Source organism: Gymnoscopelus microlampas, assembly GCF_963454915.1.
Source record: "Gymnoscopelus microlampas genome assembly, chromosome: 20".
NCBI classification, from domain to species: domain Eukaryota; kingdom Metazoa; phylum Chordata; class Actinopteri; order Myctophiformes; family Myctophidae; genus Gymnoscopelus; species Gymnoscopelus microlampas.
This window is the reverse complement of record NC_139957.1, coordinates 40319861-40343666: the sequence shown is the minus strand read 5'-3', so window position 1 is coordinate 40343666 and position 23806 is coordinate 40319861. Positions and strand designations below refer to the sequence as shown.

The 23806-nt window shown below is 44.0% G+C and overlaps 2 protein-coding genes across 2 annotated transcripts in view; both read right to left on the bottom strand.

Moving 5' to 3' along the window:
* Positions 1 to 23061, bottom strand: part of kiaa0586 (KIAA0586 ortholog) — a 65912-nt gene extending 42851 nt beyond the window's left edge. The window contains exons 1-11 of the mRNA XM_084044654.1: positions 22874 to 23061; positions 20952 to 21216; positions 20466 to 20515; positions 19023 to 19074; positions 18051 to 18798; positions 16191 to 16341; positions 15355 to 15425; positions 14479 to 14620; positions 14196 to 14328; positions 12692 to 12865; positions 9165 to 9294 (exon numbers count right to left, since the gene is read on the bottom strand). Of these exons, the coding sequence (XP_083900780.1) occupies positions 9165 to 9294; positions 12692 to 12865; positions 14196 to 14328; positions 14479 to 14620; positions 15355 to 15425; positions 16191 to 16341; positions 18051 to 18798; positions 19023 to 19074; positions 20466 to 20515; positions 20952 to 21207 (1907 nt within the window). The 5' untranslated portion in view covers positions 21208 to 21216; positions 22874 to 23061. The remainder of the gene's footprint in view (positions 1 to 9164; positions 9295 to 12691; positions 12866 to 14195; positions 14329 to 14478; positions 14621 to 15354; positions 15426 to 16190; positions 16342 to 18050; positions 18799 to 19022; positions 19075 to 20465; positions 20516 to 20951; positions 21217 to 22873) is intronic.
* irf2bpl (interferon regulatory factor 2 binding protein-like) lies at positions 4563 to 6629 on the bottom strand (the record flags this gene model as incomplete). The annotated part of the gene is made up of 1 exon (XM_084044951.1): positions 4563 to 6629. The coding sequence occupies one exon, from the start codon at positions 6627 to 6629 to the stop codon at positions 4563 to 4565; it is 2067 nt and encodes a 688-aa protein (XP_083901077.1).
* Positions 23062 to 23806: the final 745 nt, after the last annotated feature.

Sequence of the window (23806 nt, the reverse complement as noted above, 5' to 3'; positions counted from 1 at the left end):
ATCAGCAGGATTCTAGGCTACCAATGTATAGCCCGGTAAACCATCCCTGTCGCGGAATTCCCATTTCCATATACACATAAAGTATGCTTTATCATTAAATATGCTTTATCTAAATTGCACTACAAGTCAAGTGTGGGGTCGCCAAACAAAAATGTCCCCCATAAAAATGGGTCCTAAAAAAAATAGTTTGAGAACCCCTGGTGCAGAGGGAAAACAGGAGGGGGCCTAGTATAGAGCCATTGGGGACTCCGGGCAACTAAGTGCAGTGGATAAAGAGTAAAGTGGTTTAACCCATTAAAACCGCATCATTTTAGATTTGAGCTACATACTGTATGTATATCTATAGCATCATATGTTTTTCAGAGAACTCTTTAGAAGAGTGGTTTAGAACAGTGGTTCTCAAAAAATAGCAGATAATTATCTGCTAGCTCACAGCGCATCACTTTGTGCCACGCTGCGAGCTTGTACATCTGCTATTTCTGTGAGAAAAAAAATTAAAATCTTGAAAGCGTTTGAAAAATGTTGAATCATTTAGAATTTTTATAACACAAATCTTCTCTTCTGGGGGGGGGGGGGGGGGGGTCACTGGCACAAAACATTTTCAGATTGGGGGGGGGGGGGTCCGCAGCCAAATACATGTCCTTGGAACGAAAAGGTTTGAGAACTACTGATTTAGAAGGAATTTTGTAGAATGGGCCTCAGGTCTTAATGGGTTAAACGGCTCAATGTCTGATGACTGGGACCAATTCACAGATTATTTTTGTTAAATAAAATAAAAAACAACCTTCTTCGTAGAAAATATAAAATAAAAATGAAAAAATTTAAGTTATTGAAATTATTCACAAAATCTGATCAAATACATTTCCTTAATGTGTTCTTAAAAAAAAGAACACAAAATAAACAGCTGAAATGGTTTGGACATGATGTATATTTTCATTTGACGAAACACAGCTTCTCTCTCACTCCTAGGGTTGGGAGGATTTTAACCATTCCGGTTCCTTTTTTAATTTTTGAAAAATCTTGAACATTTGTGCAAATATTAGATTTTTTCTTTTTTTTAAAACACATTTTTTATCTCAAATCTCTGCTTCTGGGGAGGGGCTATCAAAAATAGCAGATATACAAGCTCATAGCCGTGCTACGAGCTTGTAGATCTGCTATTTGTTTTGAAAAATCGTGAACATTTGTGCAAATCTTTGATTTTTCTTTTTTTTTCAAACAGCATTTTTAACTCAAATCTCTGCTTCTGGGGGGGGCCATGAAAAACAGCAGAGATACAAGCTCATAGCCGCGCTACGAGCTTGTTTTTGCAAATCTTTGAATATATGTATTTTCAAGAAAACATTTTTTACTCAAATATTTACTTCTGGGGGGGGGGTGGGGGGGACAACATATTTTGAGATGGGGGTCGGCGGCCAAATACATATCATTTATGGGGTCCTTGACATGGAAAGGTTTGAGAACCACTGATATTATAGCAACATAAGTTTTTCAGAAAACGAAGATTTGCACACATTTTCACGATAAAAAAAAGCAGCAGAAGATCTACAAGCTCACAGATCTAGAAGCTCTTCTCCACTATAGTCCCTCCCTAAGATGAGCTTGTGTATCTGCCATTTTTGAATAGCCAAAGAAATCTTAAAATGAAGTTCCCGGTCTTAATGGGTTAAAGGTCTGTAACTCAAGAGTTATGGTGGTCATTGAAATTAAAAAGTTTGAGAACCCCTGGTATTGTAATTGTATAGCAGACGTGAGGTCCACATAACCAGCTCTGACGGTGTGATTAAAAAACGCTTCTGGAAACGGTTCCAAATGTGACTGAACCGATTCCGGTTCCTCAAAGTTGGATCCGGATCCTCCGGTTCTAGATCCCAACCCCTACTCACTCCCTCTATATCCTGTGTCACTACCTGTCATCAGTCAGTCAGTCAAAACACAACAACATGACATCGTCATGACAACAACCAGCATCCTCGTGCCGAAAACGAGGTGACGTCACATAGCGTTACTGGAACTTCCTTCACCGACGGAAGGATTCAGACAACCATGTCTGTTTTTTTTTTGTTTTGTTTTTCTTTTCTTTTCATACATCCACAAGTTGTCAGTTGCTGAAATATTCACATGTATATTTAATATTTATATATTTTCCAGACTAATTTATGTCCCTCTCTCTCTCTCTCTCTCTCTATTTTGGAAGGGTAAGGAGGTGTCAAACACAAGAGTTTTGTTCCTCATTTATTGAAAAGAATTAAATTATTTCTTTATTGTATTGTACTTATTTTATTCCCATAATAGAATGTTAATTTTAAAAGGTGCTGTAAGTGAAATTGGAAGGGATGATTACAAAACATTTGCAGACAGAATTGGAAGACTAGAAAATTGATGCTGATAAATGCTCTCCTGATGGATGAAATCGTTGTCCCACCTGAATATGTATTTTATGTTTACTGAAGAGTCGGGGAGTCTCCTGTTACTGAACAAACACTCTTACTATAGCAATGAATCACTTTCAGAATATAGAGCTCTATCCTTTCTTTTTGTTTTAACCAAAGAGAATAGTTATTTTTCTTATGGGTGATGTCATTATGGCAGATGTTCTCAGCATATTTTCACATCAGTAAAGATTAGATCATCTAAGTATTCCATTATTAACGAGGTACAATACTGTATGTTTCAACATACAAGTATTTAGTCATTCATTCTGACATGGAGTATTCATAGTCTTGACAGAAAGATTAACTAAAATAATATAAATAAATAAATAATATAAATAAATAAACAAACAAATAAACCTTTTGTAGGCTATATGAACCTCAGGCATTCAGCCATTCATAGATAATTATCAACACGGGCAATAGAGTAAGGCTGGGCGATATTGGACAAAATTGCAATATTTTTGACCAAATGCTTACATGATTAAATCAATAGATAGATATTAACAATATAAAAACGATTCTCTCCCAAAAAAATAAAATCGTGGAAATTAGCTGTGAGCTCACTATTTGTGAAGTAAAATAGGAAAAGACAAGACCTTATGCCATATCACAATATTACGACCAATCAAGTACTGAACTGAGCAACTTTCACTTCAGTTTTATTTGACCAGGAGTATCTATACTTTGACTCAAGTACTGAGCTTGAGTATTTCGTCCACCTTATCATAAGGAATACTGACACTAATCTAATCTTTACTGATCGACTGATGTGAAAATAAAATCCTGGGAACATTTTGTCTACGATCACATCAAAGCGTACCTAATTACACGAACATCGACAGTGGGTGCTAGGCCAAAGAAACAAATATTTAAAGGAGGTAGAACACACGCATCGTTTTCAAGGCAAAGGATGGCTTTATTGAGTAGACGTTGGTATCAGGTCAGTATGTAGTAAGTGCAGACCTCGAAACGTTGTCTACTCAATAACGCGATCCTTTGCCTTGAAGACGATGTGTGGGTTCTACCTCTTTAACTTCATTCAATCCGGGCAACACATCTCTGAGTGCCGCGCTATATGAGCTTGTAGATCTGCTATTTTTGAAAAATCGTGAAAAGTTGTGTGAGTATATATTTTTTAAAGCGAACAGTTGTAACTCAAATCTTTGCTGCTGGGGGCGTCCCTGGAACAAAATAGTTTACAAATGTTCGCTTTAAAAAATATAGGCTCTATTCAAAGATTTGCACAAATTGTCACGATTTTTCAAAAATTGCAGATGAGGGGTAGAGCGGCCGGATGGGAACCGTGAGGTTCCCAGTTCGATCCCGGGCTCCTTCAGAGTTAGTGTCGAAGTGTCCTTGAGCAAGACGCTGAACCCCTAATTGCTCCCGATGAGCAGGTTGGTGCCTTGCATGTTTTCCTCCGCCATCGGTGTGTGAATGTGTGTGTGAATGGGTGAATGTAAAGCGCAATCTATGTAAAGCGCTTTGGATAAAAGCGCTATATAAATTCACCATTTATAACTATAATCACATCACCCATAAGAAAACTAACATTCTGTCTATCATGCAACTTGAATGAGTATTCAATATTCTTCATTCCATCTATTAAGGCAGTGGTTCTCAAAGTGGAGTCCAGGGACACCCAGGGGACCTTAATGGGGTTCCAGGGGGGCCCCCAGCTAAATGACTGATAGTTAGTCTTCACCATCATTACAAGTACAAGTAAACACACCTAGAGAACGTATAAAAGTCTGTTTTGACCAGTTTCACTGTCACGATCTCTATACCTACAAGTACATAGACATCAAAGGAATTCTGGACCAAATGACAGACCATATGGGACCAAAATCATGTCCAACAATAAAAAATGTTCTCAAACTGGGGTCCCAGAAAATACAATAAATCGTATCAAAATTGAGGATCCTTGAAACTAAAAAGTTTGACAATCTCTCTGTATTATGGGAATAAATCAATTCAATCAAATGAAAAAAAAACAGACTGTTATGGGAATAAATAAATATTCAGCAAAGGAGCCGTTTCTTGTGTGCGACCCCATCTTTTCAATCAATGTGTTCTACTAACTGGATACCAAGAGTTTTATTTCTAATATTAAAGTTTGTTTCGTGATCAGGGGTCTCTTTCCTTTTTTACCTTCACATCTCCTGCCAGAATGGTCGCTATCTCTCCCTGCATGAAGGCCCAAGGCACGTTGGAGCCAACTAACGGGCATTTCTCCCCGCTGGGGCAGTACACCTCTCCGGTGGCTCCCTGTGCCTTGATGCTCTCCCGGGAACAAGGGAAGCAGAACTTGTGGTTGGGGACAGAGGGGCACTGGACAAAATGTGTGTCCTCCAGCCGTTCGTGACAAATGGTGCAGCACAGAGGCCCGTTGTTGGCCATGGTGGGAGAGTCGGGAATGTTTTGGGTCTGGTGGTCCATGCCGGAGTGCGCGCTCCCGCCGCCGCCGCCCGACTGGGACGGCGCGCCGAGGTCCCCGTTGCGAGAGGAGAGGCGCCGCTGGCCGGACACGGAGGCCGGCGACACAGGGCTGCTGCTGTTGTGTCTGGAGGACGACGTGGTGGAGTGAACCGAGTCCCTGTCCTGCTTCGGCGAGTGCGCGTTCGGACCCAGCGTGTCCGCCGCCGACATGAGCGCGGCCATCGGCGACTGTCCGTTCTGCGGGGGCTGCGCAGAGGATTCGGGCGGCGTGTGGACGCCGGGATGTCCCGGACCGAGAGGAGGCTGGGGTACCCCTCCCCCTCCCCCTCCCCCATGAGAGGACTGGCTGTTCATCCACTGCGTCCTCTGCTGGTGGTCCTCGGTCGCCTTCAGACCGCCGTCGGCGGAGTCTGGCTCCGGGGAGGCTTTGCGCTTCCTCCCGCCGGTCCTCGGGTTGTTGCTGCTGCTGCCACTGCCACCGGCGGCCAGGGAGCGAGCGCCGGGCATCACCAGGGAGGTGGGCAGCAGGGGACAGCTGCCGTCTATGTGCGGCTGCGGCAGCATGTCCCCTCCTAGACCCTCCTTAAAAAAACGCAGGGCCTCGGGGAGAAGATCCCCCAGCAGCCTCCAGTCCCCGGAGCCATGCTTCTTCTCATACTCCAAATACTTAAACCCAGAAGACAAACCTCGGCCGAAGTCCTTCATGCAGTCCTGGTACATCTGCTTGGCGACCCCCGATGCGCTGGAGAAAACGGTACCGGAGCCGCTCGGGTACTCGATGAAGATCTTCAGCTCGTAGTCCAGGCCCGGTTTGGATACCGCGTCAAAGGCGAACACCCTACCGACCAGGCCGTGGTCCTTCTTGAAGCGCACGTCGAACGGGGCGCAGTTGGACAGAGTGACCAGCGTGTCTCTCACCGCCTTGGGCCGGCTCGTCCATTCCTCCTGCCGGTTCCGGAGGCTCTCGCTCAGCTCTGACAGCACCTCGGCGTTCCGCTGCTTCTCCTTCAGCTCCCGATCCTGGTCGGTGCTGGACACCGAGCCTGGTCGCTTCCCTCCCGGTTCCGACAGTCCCTGTGCGGCCATGGAGAGAGAGGTGCCGCCCGCCCCGACCATGGAGCTCTGTGGAGCCACCCGGCTCGAAATGCCATGCGGGGCCGCCATCCCCGCTGCCGTGACCGGTCCGTTCAGCAGCGTCTGCGGCAGCAGGTTAGGCGGAACGTTCAGCTGACCCGGCACCGCTACAAGCCCGTGACTTCTGCTCCGCGAGTTTGGACTCTGTCGGTTCAGTTCCGGTGGGCCGTCGTCTGATTTGGAGAAGCCATTGGGTAGTCTGGTGCTGCCGTGCGGGCCGAGTGAATAATCGAACCTCCCTCTGCCGTCGGAACCGATTGAATACCGGTCCAAGCCAGGCTGAGGCTGTTTCCCCGGTCCGTCCACGTGGTTGAGCTGTCCGACCGCTGCCGGCGGCTCTTTCCCTGGTAACATCCCTCCCGGCGCGTGGCTCTTGGCTGCAGATGTCTGGTGCTGCTGCGGTCCACCGGGACCGGACCTGCCAGCGTCCTGGTGGCCGTGAGCTCGCTTCAGATGCCGGGCGGTCTCGATGACGAACTCGATGCGGTCGGCTCCCTCGTAGTTGACACAGCCGCGGCACACAGCCTCGCTGAAGTCCCAGATCATGGCCCACGGCATGCGGGGCAGGTCGCACAGATAACAAGACTGACGCCGCGACGACGACACCTGCGTGGAAGACATGATGGTGGCGCTGTTCTCCCCTTCTCCGCCGGACAGATCGCGCGTTTCTTGTTTTTGTTCCCCCCGGGAGAAAGAAAGAAAGAAAAATATTCCCCCTTTTCCCCCAACAGTCTGTTGTTGCCGTTTATAATGATTATTCCAGCTTCTTCCTCAGCGCACAGAGCCGATTTGTTGTGTCCTGTGAGTGTGCATGTATGTGCGTGCGTTGTCCTGTGAGTGTGCATGTATGTGCGTGCGCGTCTCATCTCCTCACATCCTGCCTCTAGACTGGTTGAGGAATTCTGTTCGTGTCCCCCTCTCCTCTTTCCCTCCTCGCTCTCCCTCTCTCTCTGTCCCCCCTCTCTCTCTCTCTCTCTCTCTCTCACACACACACACTCCCCACCCACCCACCGTGAATGACGTCACCTGACTGGGTAGGTGACGTAGACACGTCATTCCGCAGGCTCTCTGCTGGTTTGAAAGAGATGGATGACAGTAGCACTTATTAGCTCTCTCTCTGTCACCCTCCCCCAATCTTGTGAATGGAGAGAGAGAGAGAGCAGAGTAACCCCCTCTCGTGTTATGACTGTTACTGTATCCTCTACAAATGTCAAAGAAATGATCTTATTGAAACAATCTATCTATCCATTTTTATTCTATGAAAATAAACCGCATAACACACACAAACCACTATGCTGTGTGTTTGTTTGTACGTGTGTGTGTGTGTGCGTGCGTGTGCGTGTGTGTGTGTGTGTGTGTTGCTAGGCAGCTTTTCCTCCTGAATTCAACCACAGCTGAATATTGAGCTTTGCTGCCTGTTTACCACAAATTGCACATGATGTGTGTGTGCGCCCGCCCACCCATACACACAAACACACACACACACACACACACACACACACACACACACTATGCTACCCCTCCTCCATCTCCTCTGCTGCATCCCCTCCATCTCTCTCTGGAGGGGATGTCTGTCTGTCTGTCTGTCTGTCTGTTTACAGACAGACAGACAGACAGACAGACAGACAGAGTGTGTGGAGGACAGAAAGCGTGTAGGTCATTTGATGTATAATAGGCGTGTGTGCTGTAGCATATCTACAACCTCACAACATGTTGCTTTGCAACGCGTTGTGGGGTTGCAGATATGCTATCTATCTTTACTAATATCTTTCTAAATAATGGTCCTATCATCCAGCCCTAACACAACCTTCCATTTAAAGGTCTTCTTTTATACTGGCTGGTATGTATACGCCACGGGATCTGCTGAATTCATGTTGTCGCTGAAACCTGATTTATACCTAGTTGTGGATTGTGTCTCGCACCGGCCGACATACAAGCTCTGACAACGTCGCACAGCGGCGCGTTGTGAGACAAACACAAAGACGAAAAACATTCATATCTGATACATGGACATATACCATGTACTATACTCTCTCTCACACACACACACACACACACACACACACACACAGGAAAGCCCCATATGTACACATTTTGAACTGACCGCAGTGTGCACGCACGCACGCACACACACACGGCAGGATTAATGTTAGTCTTCCTGGCACCTTGCCACACTGATGCATTCTGGGGAAAAACGATCAGCGACATTAAACTGTCTGTATGAACTCTCTCTCTCTCTCTCTGGCAGCAATTCAAAGTACTCTTTCATTTGAGATGCGCAAGAGAGACGGAGAGCGAGAGCGTTGGCTTACTGCCACGTTCATGCAGATCTCCTTCACACTCTGCGTCAAACACACACACACACACACACACACACACACACACACACACACACACACAGTAGCTAGAGGTGAGCTCCCGCATGCTGCTGATGAATGCTGTCTGTGTTGCCGTGGTAACGATGAGTGAGGCAACCGGGAGAAGACTTGTGAATTTACAACACATCCAGCACCCCTCCCCCTCGCTCCACCCCTCCCCCCCCGCACCGCCCCTCTCTGCATCCATCCATCCATCCCTCCCCCTCTCCTCTCTTTCTCTGAATGATTATGCAAATATCTGTGAGGTAAAACCAGTACTGTCTGCAGAGACCACACGCGCGCACACACACACACACACACACACACTTGTATTTACTATGCTTGTGAGGACGTCAACATTTTAGGACGGCGATATTACGAATGCCATTTTTTAAATTTCTCTGCCATTTTAACCCTAATGCTGAACGCAAAAATAGCCGATCTACAAGCTTGTAGATCTGCTATTTCCGGGTGTGTGACACCGTCAAAGCAACTAAATACAAATCAGGGATAACTTCAACCCTGACCTCTAATAAAAGTAAGCCTAAAAATCATTTATAATCGTGAAAAAAACACATTTCTCTTAGAGAGGAGAGGGGTCCTCACAATGTCCATTTCTCAAATTATACTATATTGCGGGGACATTTGACCCTTACAACTATATTAATACAAGCACACACACACACAAACAATTAAACAGTGAAGTCGTGGTACACACCAAACTCCTCCATTTTAAAATCACACCACCAGAACCACTAGAATCTCATCTCTCTCTCTAGCTCTCTCTCTCCTGTTTTACCTGCTTTGATCTGGCCTGCAGTCCTGCTGGGTTGTAACCATGGAAACCTCATGTGTCTCGCTGGTGCTGGCTCCGGTTGCTAGGCTACGCTGGCTGCTGCCGAGGACTGCCTCCGAGCGTCTGCCATTTCCTGGTGGTGGAGAGAGACAGACAGACAGACAGACAATCTGAATAATGTACAGATACATTATTTTTTGAATTACAGTATATTGTTTTTAGACTGATGTGAGGTTCTGATCCTAGATGCATGTGTTTACCTTAACCCATTGAGACCTGGAACTGTGTCATTTTTAGATTTGAGCTAAAAGCATTATTTTACACTTTGGGCTATTCAAAAATAGCAGATATACGCGCTACGAGCTGGTAGATCTGCTATTTTTGAAAAATCGTGAAAATGTGTGCAAATCTTTGAATATATATATATTTTAAAGCGAACATTGTTAACTCAAATCGTTGCTTCTGGGGGTCCCTGGAACTAAATATTTTGATGGGGGTCCACGGCCAAATATATATAATTTTGGGGGTCCTTGACATGAAAAAGATTGAACACCACTGATATAGAAACATACGTTTTTCAGAAAACTGTTGAGATTTAGGAGACATGTAGAATCGGCTTCAGGTCTTAATGGGTTAAACCTTGCTTACTGTAAGTCGCTCTGGATAAAGAGCATCTGCTAAATGCCTAAATTGTAAATTATTTTTGTGCAAGCTCCATTCATAGTTTTATAAATTCATAGTTTTCAGGAACGAAAACAGGGGGTGGGGGGGCAGAGCGAGTAGAATAAGAGAAAAGAAAACATGTAAAAATCAAAGATGTCTACATTAGGGTAGTACCGATGGGACGTTGCCATCGGGGTGATTGACAGCCATCAACGATGGGTTGTGACATCTTGATGTGCTACACCATACATGGGCAACTGGCGGCCCGGGGGCCACATGCGGCCCCCACCATCACTTAATGCGCCCCGCAGGTTAATATGGGAATACTGATATATCATTGATTTCAGCTGTTACAATTCCAAACATGCAAACATGACCCGCTTTATGACCAGTATTACATTTCTATTGTCTTTTGTATGTCCAATGTATTTGTATTTAAGTTCATAAAGTTAACATAAGTATAACAGGATTCCAATTAAAAAATAGCACCAAAAATAATCTGGATTCCAATTTAAAAAAAAGCAAAAATAGCAGATCTACAAGCTCAAAACGAGTCGCGGTGTGGCGCGTTTTTAACTTGTAGATCGGGTATTTTTGCTACTTTTGTGTGACATAGAATGGCGGTGGATGTATACTGTATGTATTTACAGACAAATATGTAGAGATAGAGAAATCATGATGGTTTCGTTTTACAACAAGAGAACAGCTCTGGTATCTAGAATGGAGGAAAGACCTAAACATAATCGAGAGAGAGAGACAGAGACAGAGACAGAGACAGAGACAGAGAGAGAGAGAGAGAGAGTAAGGTGGATAGAAAGAGGTGTGAAAAGAAGGACGATAGAGGGAATGACTGGTAGAAATAGAGTTGCCATGACAACCTGGCTGCTCCCCTCTCACACAAGCAACCCTGCCTGCCACCCCCCTAACCCCCACACTAGTGGTGGGGGAAAAACGTTAATTTCAGTGAACGAACCATTTCGTTCACGGCAATGATTCGTTCAAATGATTCGTTCACATTCTCGTTCAGTAGCCTGTAGCGCTATTCTGTGTACGGGGGGGGGGGGGGGGGGCATGAACGATAGCGTGAACGTAACAGTTTCAGGAAGTGAACGAGCTCGTTCACGTTCACACCAATGAACTATTTATTTTGAACGAATCGATAATGAACGACCCATCACTACCCCGCACACACTCTGGGGAAGACAGTGGAATGCAAGACACCAACGCAGACAGACAGACAGACAGACAGGCAGGCAGGCAGGCAGGCAGGCAGGCAGGCAGGCAGGCAGGCAGGCAGGCAGACAGACAGACAGACAGACAGACAGACAGACAGACAGGCAGGCAGGCAGGCAGGCAGGCAGGCAGGCAGGCAGACAGACAGACAGACAGACAGACAGACAGACAGACAGACAGACAGACAGACAGACAGACAGACAGGCAGGCAGGCAGGCAGGCAGGCAGGCAGGCAGACAGACAGGCAGGCAGGCAGGCAGGCAGGCAGGCAGGCAGGCAGACAGACGTGAGGAGAGCATATGAGAGGTGTATTACTAAGTTGAGTGGACTTCATCATGTCATCATTTTAAAGACTTTAAGAACAGGATAAAACGTATTAGTCGACTGGTGTAAACAACTAAAGGTACGACACAGAAATGACAAAATGATAAGGCCGACTGTTAAATACAGCAGAGTCATTCGGAGGAGCGTCCTGTACTACTGAACGGACACTTCTGCCTCCATGTGGTTGAACAAGGTTACTACATCCTCCAGAAATATCTCGCCTCCCTCCTTCAAAAGCAGTACCTTGTGTGCCTTTGAGCAAGTTACTGAGGTTTGTTTTGTCGGCAGAAGCCTCTCCACGTGCTCAGGATAAACAGCAGGAGATAAAGTATTCAAATCCTTGAACAATTCTTCCATTTAAAGTGCAATGACGCTTTGGTTTGAGTTGAGTAGTTACCTTGCAGTTATCAGACATTTATAATCCATAATAGTCTTCACATTGACTCAAATGTGGGGGGTGTGGCCAAAATGTGCACTGTAGTGCAAATGTTTCAAAAGACAGGCCAAACCCCTCTCACATGGCCACACCTCCACACATGATACATCATTTTACAGCTACGGTTGTCCTCTGTAAGGAACAAAAGGACTCAATAGACTCACATGTAGAGTAATAGAGGAAAGTTACAAAACCTGATGTCCACTACAGTGCACAAAGAAAAATGCTGGGTCTCAGGAGGATATAGTACAAAGCGTCGCTTTTTCAGCCAAGAGATTTGGTGTAAAGGGAAAAAGGAGGGGGAGAAAGTATAGACCCTCAGCCTCAGGGGACCCTGGTCAATGAAGATACGGTTTAAGTGATTAAACTGCTTTACCACGAAGAATTCCACCCACTTTTATACATAATATTATATTCTAACTAGTCTCTCGAGCCAGACTGTTCAAATTCTTCCATCATACAGTCATACAGTGCAATGGAAGCCCTGAAAATTATCCGCAAGTAGGTGGCTTCAGGTGGCGCAGTGGTATAGTACCTGCCCACCACCATGGAGGTTGTGGGTTCGAAACCACTGTGGTGCAACCGGCTTTGTCGAGCGTCTATAAAAACACAATTGGTGTTCGTGTTCGAGGGAGAGAAGCCGGGCGGGGAGGATGATATTTGTCACTGCACGTACTCATCCTCCCTGCTTACGTTTCGTCTTTGCAGTCGTGTAAATTTGTCCTAGTCATTAAAACTAGTTAAAAATATGCTTTAAAGATATTTTAAAATATATTTTGTTGAACAGAAATGACGAACTAATTAAGTTCCAGAATAAAGCATTCAGAGGTTGTGGACTAGTTGTCCGGCTACACGAGACTATGTTCTAACTGACCTTGCTTGGTGTCCCGTCTTCTCCTGGTGTTGTGGGAAGAGGAGGGCACTCCCTTGTTCCAGGGAGAGGAGGTGCAGCTGGACCTGGGGGCAGGCTGGTCCACCAGACACCTCCTAGTGCCTCTCTGGTTCTGCTGGGTGGAGGAGTTGGTGGTGGTGGTTGTGGTGGTGGGCCCTGGAGAGGAGAGGAGAGGGCAGTGGTTCTCAAACATGTGCAAGGACTCACCAAATCCATACGTATTAAGCCACCGGAATCCCCATTTGTGCAAATATTTGAATATATATATTCAAGTGAACATTTTTAACTCAAATCTTTGCTTCTGGGGGTCCCTGGACAAAATGTTATGAGATGATGGGGGTCTGCGGCCAAATACATATAATTATGGGGGTCCTTGATTGACATAGATTGGTGAAGCAATAGGAAGCGGCGCTGGAATCCTGCGCCTGGGTTTGGATCCGCCCTTCAAGACCATCGATTGGGCTCGTTCTTTCATTCTAGTGTATGAGTAGCACGGCTTGGGTGAGGCAAGTTGTGCGATAAGCAGTGGTGTAAAGTAACTAAGTACTGCAGCTGGACAATTTTGAGGTATTTAAAAATTTACTGCAGTATTTCTAATTTTCAATACTTTTACTCCACTACATCTCAGACGGAAATATTGTACTTTTACTCCACTGCAATTATTTGAAAACTTTAGTTACTAGATACTTTGTAGATTTTAAAACACACATTACCCACAGTCCTACAGTATATACATTTCGGCCTTAAGTACAAAATGTGAGTACTTTTTCCACCACCGACGGGTAAGTACTGGGAGCTGATGGTAGGTGTGGCTACTCCACCTCGGTAATGCATCTCCCAGGGGTCTAGCGCATCGTAACGGGGATAGATACCGACAATAAGCCTCTCCGAACTACTTATGATTCACCCGGAGGACCGGGGACCACCAGTGGTCCTTGATGGGGTTCTAGGTGGTCCCCAGCTAAATGATGGAGAGTTGATAACCAAATGGACCCTTATAGATCTTTAACTCTTGAGTATAACATTTTACACTCTCAAGAGTTAAATTATTATTACACATCTGCATTACTTACTTTACAAGAAGTCTCCTCAATTAAAGAACGTAAAGAATTGTTATTTTGACAACATCTTATCCAGCGATAACAAAATAAGTTTTGGGTGTGAGAGGCTAAAGCTCATCATTCTGCACACAAACTGACCATGTCTCTAGGAACCTGTTTAAACTGCAGTAAACTGCAGCCAATTTATTATTTCACAAATCCGAGTGTGGAGTTTTCCAAGTTCCAACTAACTGGTTGCTGCGCGGCTGCCCCTTAAAGAGTTAAGAGCGGGGTAACGAAAAGACCCGCCCCCACCTGCCTCTGATTGGCCTACCAAACGTCCCAATCTGTGACGCACGCGGAAGCTTGGCTTCTCCAAAATGGCGCCCGAAATACAGACGCCTCAGAGCCGGAAGAGGCGTCTTTATATGTCTATGTGCGGGTACCTGTGTGAGTAGGCGTGGCCTCTGAAGGATGCTGGTTGGGTGGAGGGTTTGGAAGCGAGGGGTCAGGGGTCGCTGTCGGAGCAGAGGTCACAGGGCCTGTCACCGCACCCACGGACGAGCCCAGGAGCTGGCTCTGATTGGAGGAAAGAAGCCAATCAGCGGAGCGAATAAAACAGTCTGTTGTTAGGGTGTCATCATACTGCGCAGAGCTGTTAAAGCAGCCAGTCGGTACACCAGCCAGTTAAGCAGCCAGTAAACAGCCAGTCAATAAATCAGTGTGTACCTGAAGTTGTAAGTGGTTTTGTTGTATTTTCTCCAGTTCTTCCAGTCTGTTGAGATGTTGTTCCAGTCTGTGTGACACTCTGTTCTCCTCCTCCACTCTGCTCCTCCGGTTCTCCTCTCTGCCCGGCATCACTCCTTCCTCCCTGCACAACACCAGGAGGTCACATGTTGAGTATCAATCCCACCACAGTCTGAAAAGTCACCTTTTCAGACTCCACCTCACCCCCTAGCACTCACCTCTTCAGACTCCAACTCACCCCCTAGCACTCACCTCTTCAGACTCCACCTCACCCCCTAGCACTCACCTCTTCAGACTCCAACTCACCCCCTAGCACTCACCTCTTCAGACTTCAGAGAGAGATTTGTACATACAATGTTTTGTTCCACTTTGGCAATGTGAACGAACGAACTAACGAAAGAACAAACGAGAGAGAGAGAGAGAGAGAGAGAGAGAGAGAGAGACACCTGGCTACCATCGGACTGTTTAACAAGACATGATCACCACCTGTCACCAGACTTTACCTTTCCTTGTGGATCTACCATGAATATTTTACCTGTGAAAGTTAAGCCGATACTCTTTTGCACCTAAAATGTCTAATCTCATGCACATACCTGCTGCTAATGTGTGACCTACCGAAGTGTCACCCCCTCACGCCTTATGTTAAACCTCACGTACTGTACATGTGTATATCTTAGCTTTTCAGTCTGTCCTACCAATGTGTGTGTGTGTGTGTGTGTGTGTGTGTGTGTGTGTGTGTGTGTGTGTGTGTGTGTGTGTGTGTGTGTGTGTGTGTGTGTGTGTGTGTGTGTGTGTGTGTGTGACTGTGTGTGTGTGTGTGTGTGTGTGTGTGTGTGTGTGTGTGTGTGTGTGTCCTACCTGTTTGTGACCACCAGTGTCCTCAAACTATCTGCAACTTGAGACATCCTCATCTCCAGGTCACCCTGAGCCTGCCACACACAGTACTAATATTAATACCAGTGGTGGAAAGTAACTAAGTACATTTACTCAAGAACAGTACTTAAGTAAAATATATTCGTGCTGTGAGCTTGTAGATCAACTATTTTCTAAGGATTTCTATTCATTTTATAAATATTAAAACTTGTGAAATGGGACCTTCTGCATAATGAGTACTTTTACTTTTGTTACTTTAAGTATATTCTGATGCCAATACTTTTGTACTTTTACTCAAGTACATTTTGAATACCCGACTTGCACTAGCACAGACTATTTCTACAATAGCGGATTGATACTTCTACTTAAGTAAAACAAATTAAGCACTTCTTCCATATCTGATTAATACTACTATTCTAATCCATCTGATAAATAAATAATAATAATAATAATAACAACACTAAATAAGCATGTTGCTGCTGTCAGGCAGAAACCTTGTACATGTATCTCCATATTTCAACGTATTTAACGCCCGACTTCGTTGTACAAAGTATCTCACAAAAGTGGCAAAAATAGCCGATCTTCTATCACGTGTGTCTGATCTGCTATGATGCTATCCCTGTTATTTTAAAAACATTTTAAAAGAGATAGCGAAAGCGGTTAAGTGTGTCTGTGGCTTTTTATAAATATTTAATCAATGGCAAGTATTAACAAGAGCTTGTGACTAAATAACATTGGATCCGAACACAGATTTATTTCTGACATTTCCCGATAAGTAACAGGACACCCGACACCCGACAGTGATTACATACAGTATGTACCTTGATTAAAGGGGCTGTGGCGGCCACAGCGGCAGCAGTTACCATGGCGCCCAGTCCTGCTGGGACGTCTGTCGACTCCTTCCTCTGACCAAGGGGTCCAGGCTCTAACAGCTGCACTTTCACCTCCCTCCTCATGGGGGCGCTCTGAGACCTGAGCAGGAACAGAGAGGAACAGAGTAGAACCAAAGATGTAAAGGAGTATTTGACCCAAAAAAGTACGTATTATTTTCTATCAATTACACACCCCATGAAGCATTGAATTCATGGAGATGTTTTGTTTTTGTCGCATTCTTAAGCCAATAATTTGATTACCAGCAGAAAGATGCTTATGTATCCGGTAGGAGACTCAAAGAAGACTCTTTGCGTCTCCTACCGGAAATACACCCGGTCATCAAATTATTGGCTCAGGAATGCGTCAAAAACAAACAAATCTCCATGAATTCAATGCTTCATGGGGTGTGTAATTGATAGAAAATAAGTCATTTTTTGGATGAACTATTCCTTTAATTTAGGGAAATACGCCATGCCACCCTTCAATCTAGGTGCGGAATGGTTCACAAATGGTCTCCCGAGTGGTCTGGACGGCGTCTGACGTCATATCTCGTTTTGCTAGGACAGAGAAAGGTCAATAAAGTAGATTTTCTCCTGATTTGTCTCTCATTTCAGTGTCATAGGTGTCTTGCTTTTCTATTGTTTGTCTTGGGTAGAAGTAGAACCAAAGACAAGTCAATAGAAAGCAAAGACTGCCAAACTGAGCTTGACTTCCTGTATGTGTAATAGGGCACGTTGTTTAGAAACAATAACCAACATAATGCTCCTTGTGTAGGTTGAGCCAATAATCGAGAAGCAGGGTTGTTTTTATTTTTTATCTATCAACAAATTGATACGAAAAAATTCTAATAGATTTAGTATAATCAAATGAATCGATTAGTCTGATAAACAACTTAAAGCTGTATGATACTTCGTTGCACAATTGTGGTGTACAAAATCTTGAGCTACAAGCTTGTAGATCTGCTATTTTCACTTCTATCTATAATGAACACATGAACACAGATTACGACCGATTCTTTTGCCCCATGGTCACTGAACATTTCCACATTAAAGTTGTATTTGTCAGACAGACAAATCAGGAGGAATCTACAGCGATCAAAGGGTGTTCGGGAGATCTTGTCAAACCGCGCCTACTTAGGAGACAGCATTTCATACTAGTGGCAAGGTGTGGAACGTGGCAGATGGCATTCGACTTCTCTGTGATGGAAAAAAAAACAAGGACCCCCCCCACCCACCCACACACACAGAGTGGAAATGTTCTGCCCCCTGCTGGATCTTTCCAACCACGACACCCTGATGGGTCCTGTTCAAACTGCGATCAACTGACTCTTGAGGCACCAGGCCTGACCTTCTACAGCCAAAAACGCCCCTGATTGCATACAGACGTGTGGCTCCTACAGGAGCATATAGCTCCTGTTTTACTACCTTTTCGTAATACTTTTCGTTTTACTACCAGGAGGAAAGTCTGTATTGGATTGTAAGGACATTAAAGCTGATAATGAAATCATCTACAGAGAAAAGGGGAAGGGATTTTTACTTCCGGAATTTACCGGAAACTCGCTGCAAAGGTCTATTTACGTGACCATTTACCCGGCCGTTTGTTGACTAGGGTTCATGGCGTTACTCTAATCGTACACTTTGTAAGTCTCTCTGGATAAGAGTGTCTGCTAAATGCTTAAATCTGAAATCAATGAAATCACAGATACAGAGATAGATGACATAGATCAGTAGCATAGGGGGGAATGAAGACAGAAAGGGAGAGAGGGGAGACAGACAAGGCAACAGAAAATATTACAAGGGTCTCTATACCTCTTTTTCAGAGCTGCCAGGACCACTCCTCTCTCTCCTGCAGGGAAGTGGGAGATCAAAACCTCTGAACCTGGAGCATCTCCCAGACCAGAACCAGCAACAGGGCCGGAACCAGCTCCCAGACCAGAACCAGCAACAGGGCTGAAATCAGCTTCCAGACCAGAACCAGCTACAGGGCCAGAACCAGCTTCCAGACCAGAACCAGCTACAGGGCCAGAACCAGCTTCCAGAACAGAACCAGCTACAGGGCCAGAGCCAGCTTCCAGACCAGAACCAGCTACAGGGCCGGAACCAGTTCTGAGACCAGATGCAGTTACTGGGCCAGAACCAGCTCTGAGACCAGATGCAGTTACTGGGCCAGAACCAGCTCTTAGACCAGATGCAGTTGCTGGACCAGAACCAGCTCTTAGACCAGATGCAGTTACTGGGCCAGAACCAGCTCTTAGACCAGATGCAGTTGCTGGACCAGAACCAGCTCTTAGACCAGATACAGTTACTGGGCCAGAACCAGCTCTTAGACCAGATGCAGTTACTGGGCCAGAACCAGCTCTTAGACCAGATACAGTTACTGGGCCAGAACCAGCTCTTAGACCAGATACAGTTACTGGGCCAGAACCAGCTCTTAGACCAGATACAGTTACTGGGCCAGAACCAGCTCTTAGACCAGATGCAGTTACTGGGCCAGAACCAGCTCTGAGACCAGATGCAGTTACTGGGCCAGAGCCAGCTCCCCTGCCAGAACCAGCTCCTGTGAGAACCAAATCCAGGGAACGATTACCATGGAGGTTTAGCTGCACACTGATCAAGCTAATTAACAAAATAGGTTTTAACAGATTAGTCATGAACAGGTTAACTTAAGTTTAAGTTTAGTTAACCATTGAATTAACAGCTACATTTAATAAGACAATTTAATGGGTTAAACGTTTAGTTGATGGATTAGTTAACAGTTAAGTTTAACTGACGCAATCTTACCCCGAGCAGAGGACTGTCTGTCTGTGAGCAGCCTCTTATGTCTACCAGGATCCTGCAACACACACACACACACACACACACACACACACACACACACACACACACAGGATTAATTTTAATCAAGCTTCAAATTAACGTATTTATCACAGGATTCAAGTATTGCAGCGGTCTACCATCTGTCTGTCAAATGTTCAAGGTTTCTTTATTTAGCTTATTGATTACGATTCATGGTATATTTGACATTACTGGAAACCACTGGATTCAGTTAATTTCAGTATGTTATGGTTCGATTCAATTCAATTATTCAGGTAAGTTCTATAACATTTTAACCACTTAAACCCTATCTTCTTAGTTGACCGGAGTCCCCCAGGGCTCTATACTAGTAGGCCCGCAGATTGTTTTCCCTCTATACCAAATATCTATAGTTTTACTTTTGTTGAATGTTCACCCTAGAATAGGGATGCTAGGGTTCATGCGGTTAATGACTTAAAACTGAAAACAAGCAAAACAAAATAACACCATTAAGCATTTTCAACTGGTCTATTAACTATAACTAATACTATACCGTTCACCATTGTCTTTGTTGTACTTGTGGTGCGGACTCACGTGTCACATTTTCTCACATTTTGGGCATGTCTTTATCTTACAATAAATCTCTGTGCGTACTGAATGCCTGTAGTTCACGTATCTCGACCGTTGGACCGACTTCAAACCGTTGGACCGACTTCAAATTCGGCACAAGCGTCGCATTCGTCTCACTTCCGTTTCGTCTTTACAGTTGTGCAAATTTGTTATAATATAAATCAAAATAATCAAAGCCTATATAGCTTGCTGCTTATCAGAAATGGAAATTAAAAAATACAATGTAAAGATATATTATTTTAATACATTTTCATGAACGGAAATGACGAACAGATGGCAGCTTCCTTTCTCGGATTTCGGGATGTGTAATTTCAGACTCTATAGCATTCGGAGATTGTGTCAGTTACACAGTAACTAACTGAAATACTATTTCTTTAGCCGACAAATTCAATAATCCAATCATTAAAACTACTAAAAAACATATAATTACCAACATTTTATAATATGATTGTTTTTTGCTTTTATATTTCTAAGAAAGAATCTTGCATACTAACAAAGAGAGGACATTTCTTTTTATATTGCTTCCCTGCATATTCCTGCATGAGGCCCAATGTGTCGCGATGTGACATGTTTATTTTTGCGCAACACCGTACTATGAAGTATACAATAGGGCTTAAGTCGATAGCGGCCTATGTTCGTTTATGTTGTATATTTACCTGAAACTGTGACTACACAATTGCATTTATTGACACCAATATGAGTTTTGTAAAAAGGCACTAATCAAATCCCTCTGATGACATAGCAGTAGCAAATTACAAAGTATACTTCCATTCCTCAAAGAAGTACAAAAGTATAAAATACCTGGTTTTCTTTTGTGGCCCTGGACTTAACTGATCTGTTCTGTCTTCTCTCTGCGGTTAAGGAAGGAATGTTACAATTCATTTGAGGATTTCATCAGACTTGTCCAGAATGTACAAAGTGCAAGATCAGAACTAATGGCAGGAATGAACACATGACAGGATAAACGGTTTGATTTAAATAATTTTAACCAATCTGTGTGGTAGAGCATGTTAATACAATATAACTAGTACATCTGCAGTGGTTGGTAGGTGGTCTCCTTCTATTGAGACATTTTAGACCCGGGTGTCGGGTAGGGCACCTACTGGTCGACAAGTAGTACTGCCTGAAGCCTATATGCCCGATATCTTCCCTGGCCAAGGCAGATTTTCTCTTGCATGAGGTGTAGATATTTGAGGATATTCAGGAGACCCGAGTTCGAATTCAGTGTGTTACAGTGTATTACTTCTAATAGTTTGGATAGTGCAGGTTGTGTGTGTGTGTACAAACCCTGGTCAACTTTCTGCCGTGGTTGTTTGAGTTCTTCTATCCTGGTGGGTCGGTGCTGCTCGGACAGCGACTGAACAGGAAACTGCCGGAGCACCGGAGCCGCGTTGGAGGCCGTCGCTGAACCGGATCCCGTCGCTGAACCGGATCCCGCCTGGGACTGGGACTCGTGCCCCCGGTTGGGGAACACGATCCGCGTGGAGCGGATCAAAACGGCCCCGGCGTCAGAACTGCAGCTGGACTCTTCGTCCGAGTGCATAACCTTTCACTTGACATGAAAGCACATTGTATTGTATGAAATCAAAATGAGCCGTAGGGGTGCAAGTTCAACAGTTAATCGAACTAATCAATTTACTCGATTATGAATAATAATTGATAATGGCTAATTTAATAAAATTCAATTCATAATCAAATGCTATAATATAGATGAAAAGTTTCAATGTCAAAAACTTTCAAAAATAGTGAAAATAGCTGATCTACAAGCCCACGACAAGCTTGTGATATCACCTTTTTTCACTATTGTGCGACAAAGTATAACATAGGACCTAAGTGGTTAATAAAACATTGTGAGCTTGCTTGTAGAGTGACTATTTTCGAATAGACAAAGTAATAATCTGAGCAGCGTATGAGAAGGCCTATATTACTTTAAAGATGCTGCCTGTAAGTGTTTTTTTTTTGGTTCAAACAAGATGTTTTTTTTTGTTAAAAACTTAAAAGTTCTACATTCTGATTTCTGATGGTAATCATTGCTATAGTGTGTGTTCAATAACAGGGGTCTCCCCATCTCTCCAGCTCTTTAATAAACAGTTTCATCAAATCAGGAAAGAGAATCCATTCATCAGCTTCAATTTTATAGTGTACCGATTCAAAAAATGTCTGCTTATGTTTGTTTCATAATTTCTTATTTCAATTGTTTATCATGTATCCTGTATGAGTTCTCTCTCCTGATTAACTTTAGTTACTAGTTACTTAGTAGACTGTGATTGTTATAACAAAACATAACCACTTCAACCCTATTTACATTTCGGCTATTTGAAAATAGCCTATCTACAAGCTCACAATGCGTTGCAATGCGATGCATTGCGAACTTAGATGTGCTATTTTCAAAAGATTTTTATACATGTTATACATTTGAGAACTTGTGAAATGGGGACATTCTGCATAATGAGACAGTACTTTCTACTTTTAGTACTTTAAGTAAAAGAAATGACCAATACTTTTGTACTTTTAATCAAGTACATTTAGAATTCCAGACTTTTTACTTGTAACAGAGTGTTTCTACATTGCAGTATTGATACAGTATTGATACTTTTACTTAAGTAAAAATATCTGTCTGTCTCTTGCATGGGGATGCTCTCATCTTAAACAAGCTCAGTGCTTAATGAGTCTTCCAGTTTAGTAGACCTTGTATTGTGAATATGTACTTCCATGTACTGTTATTCTCATGTCTTACTAAATAAAGTACATCAATCAATCAATCAAGTACAAAATGTGAGTCCCTTTTCCACCACTGCAACAGTGTATAACAGGGGTCTTCAACGTTTTCAGGCCAAGGACCCCCTAGCGGAGAGAGAGATGAAGCAGGGACCCCCTACTCTATATTGTATAAAATTGTGTTTCAGATTTAAGTTTTTTTTTTTTTACTTAGTCTGCTATTTTTTCCCTCTACACCTATAGCCTCTTTGCCAGAAATAGCCGATCTACAAGCTCTCAACGCCTGGCAGCGCAAGGCGTTGAGAGCTTGTAGATCTGCTATTTTCGGCTAATGTTCCCCTCAGAAAAGGAATTCTAGGGTTCAAGTGGTTAATGTAAAAAAAAAACTAAATCCTATCACACAAAAATCTGGCGGACCCCCTATAGTAGCTCTGAGGACCCCCTAGGGGTCCCGGACCCCCTGTTCAAGACCCCTGGTGTATAATATTCACCTGCACTGGCACCACAGTGTTACTGTTAGGCGTTCAAACTTCCCGCTTCATGCAGCTTATTGTTCGTGAACGAAAAGAAAAAGATGTAAAAACATCAGTTAAAACATTACCACAACAACATGGGTGGCTTTAATAAACCAGAGAGAGAGAAGCTAAGAAAGACTGAAAGCGAAAGGTGATAAAAACGTACGAACACTGAGCAACAGTTACTGACAACAACAAACCATAATAAGGCAACACACTCCAAACAAACTGAATAAACACCACTTCCTGCTTCATACTTCCTACTTCCGCCTAGCCCCTACGGAACCTCTCCCTCCGCTGTATAGCTCCAAGATGAGGTTCCTCGTTTCCCTCTGCCGTTTGAGCAGGACTGCCAGGACATTGTCGCACATTTTCCACTTTACATGTTTCTTACATCTTTCTGCACAACTTATCCAAAAAGTAAAGCTTTTCTGCAATTCTCTCAGATGTTTTATGTTCTAGCGCTTAATAAAAGCTATCCAACAAGTTGAAGAAAGTATTTAATTTGCCTCGGTCTTCAGCCGGTTCCATAATATTTTGCATTAGAAGTTGCAATTCAACATTTGACCAGTAGGGGAATCAGTGATGTTATCTCTACGGGCGCAACTCTTGCGCAATGTCTTAAAAACATGTAACCGGCTGAGGACAGAGGCGAATTAAATACTTTTTTCAACTCGTTGGATAGCTTTTATTGTGCGCTAGAACTTAAAACCTCTGAGAGAATGGCGGAAAACCTTTACTTTTTGGATACGATGTGCAGAAAGGGGTAAGAAACATGTAAAGTTGAAAATGTGCGACAATGTCCTGCTCAAACGGAAGAGATAAACGAGGAACCTCATCTCGGAGCTACACAGCGAAGGGAGAGGTTCCGTAGGGGCTACGGTCTTTCAGTTCAACATCGGACAGTAT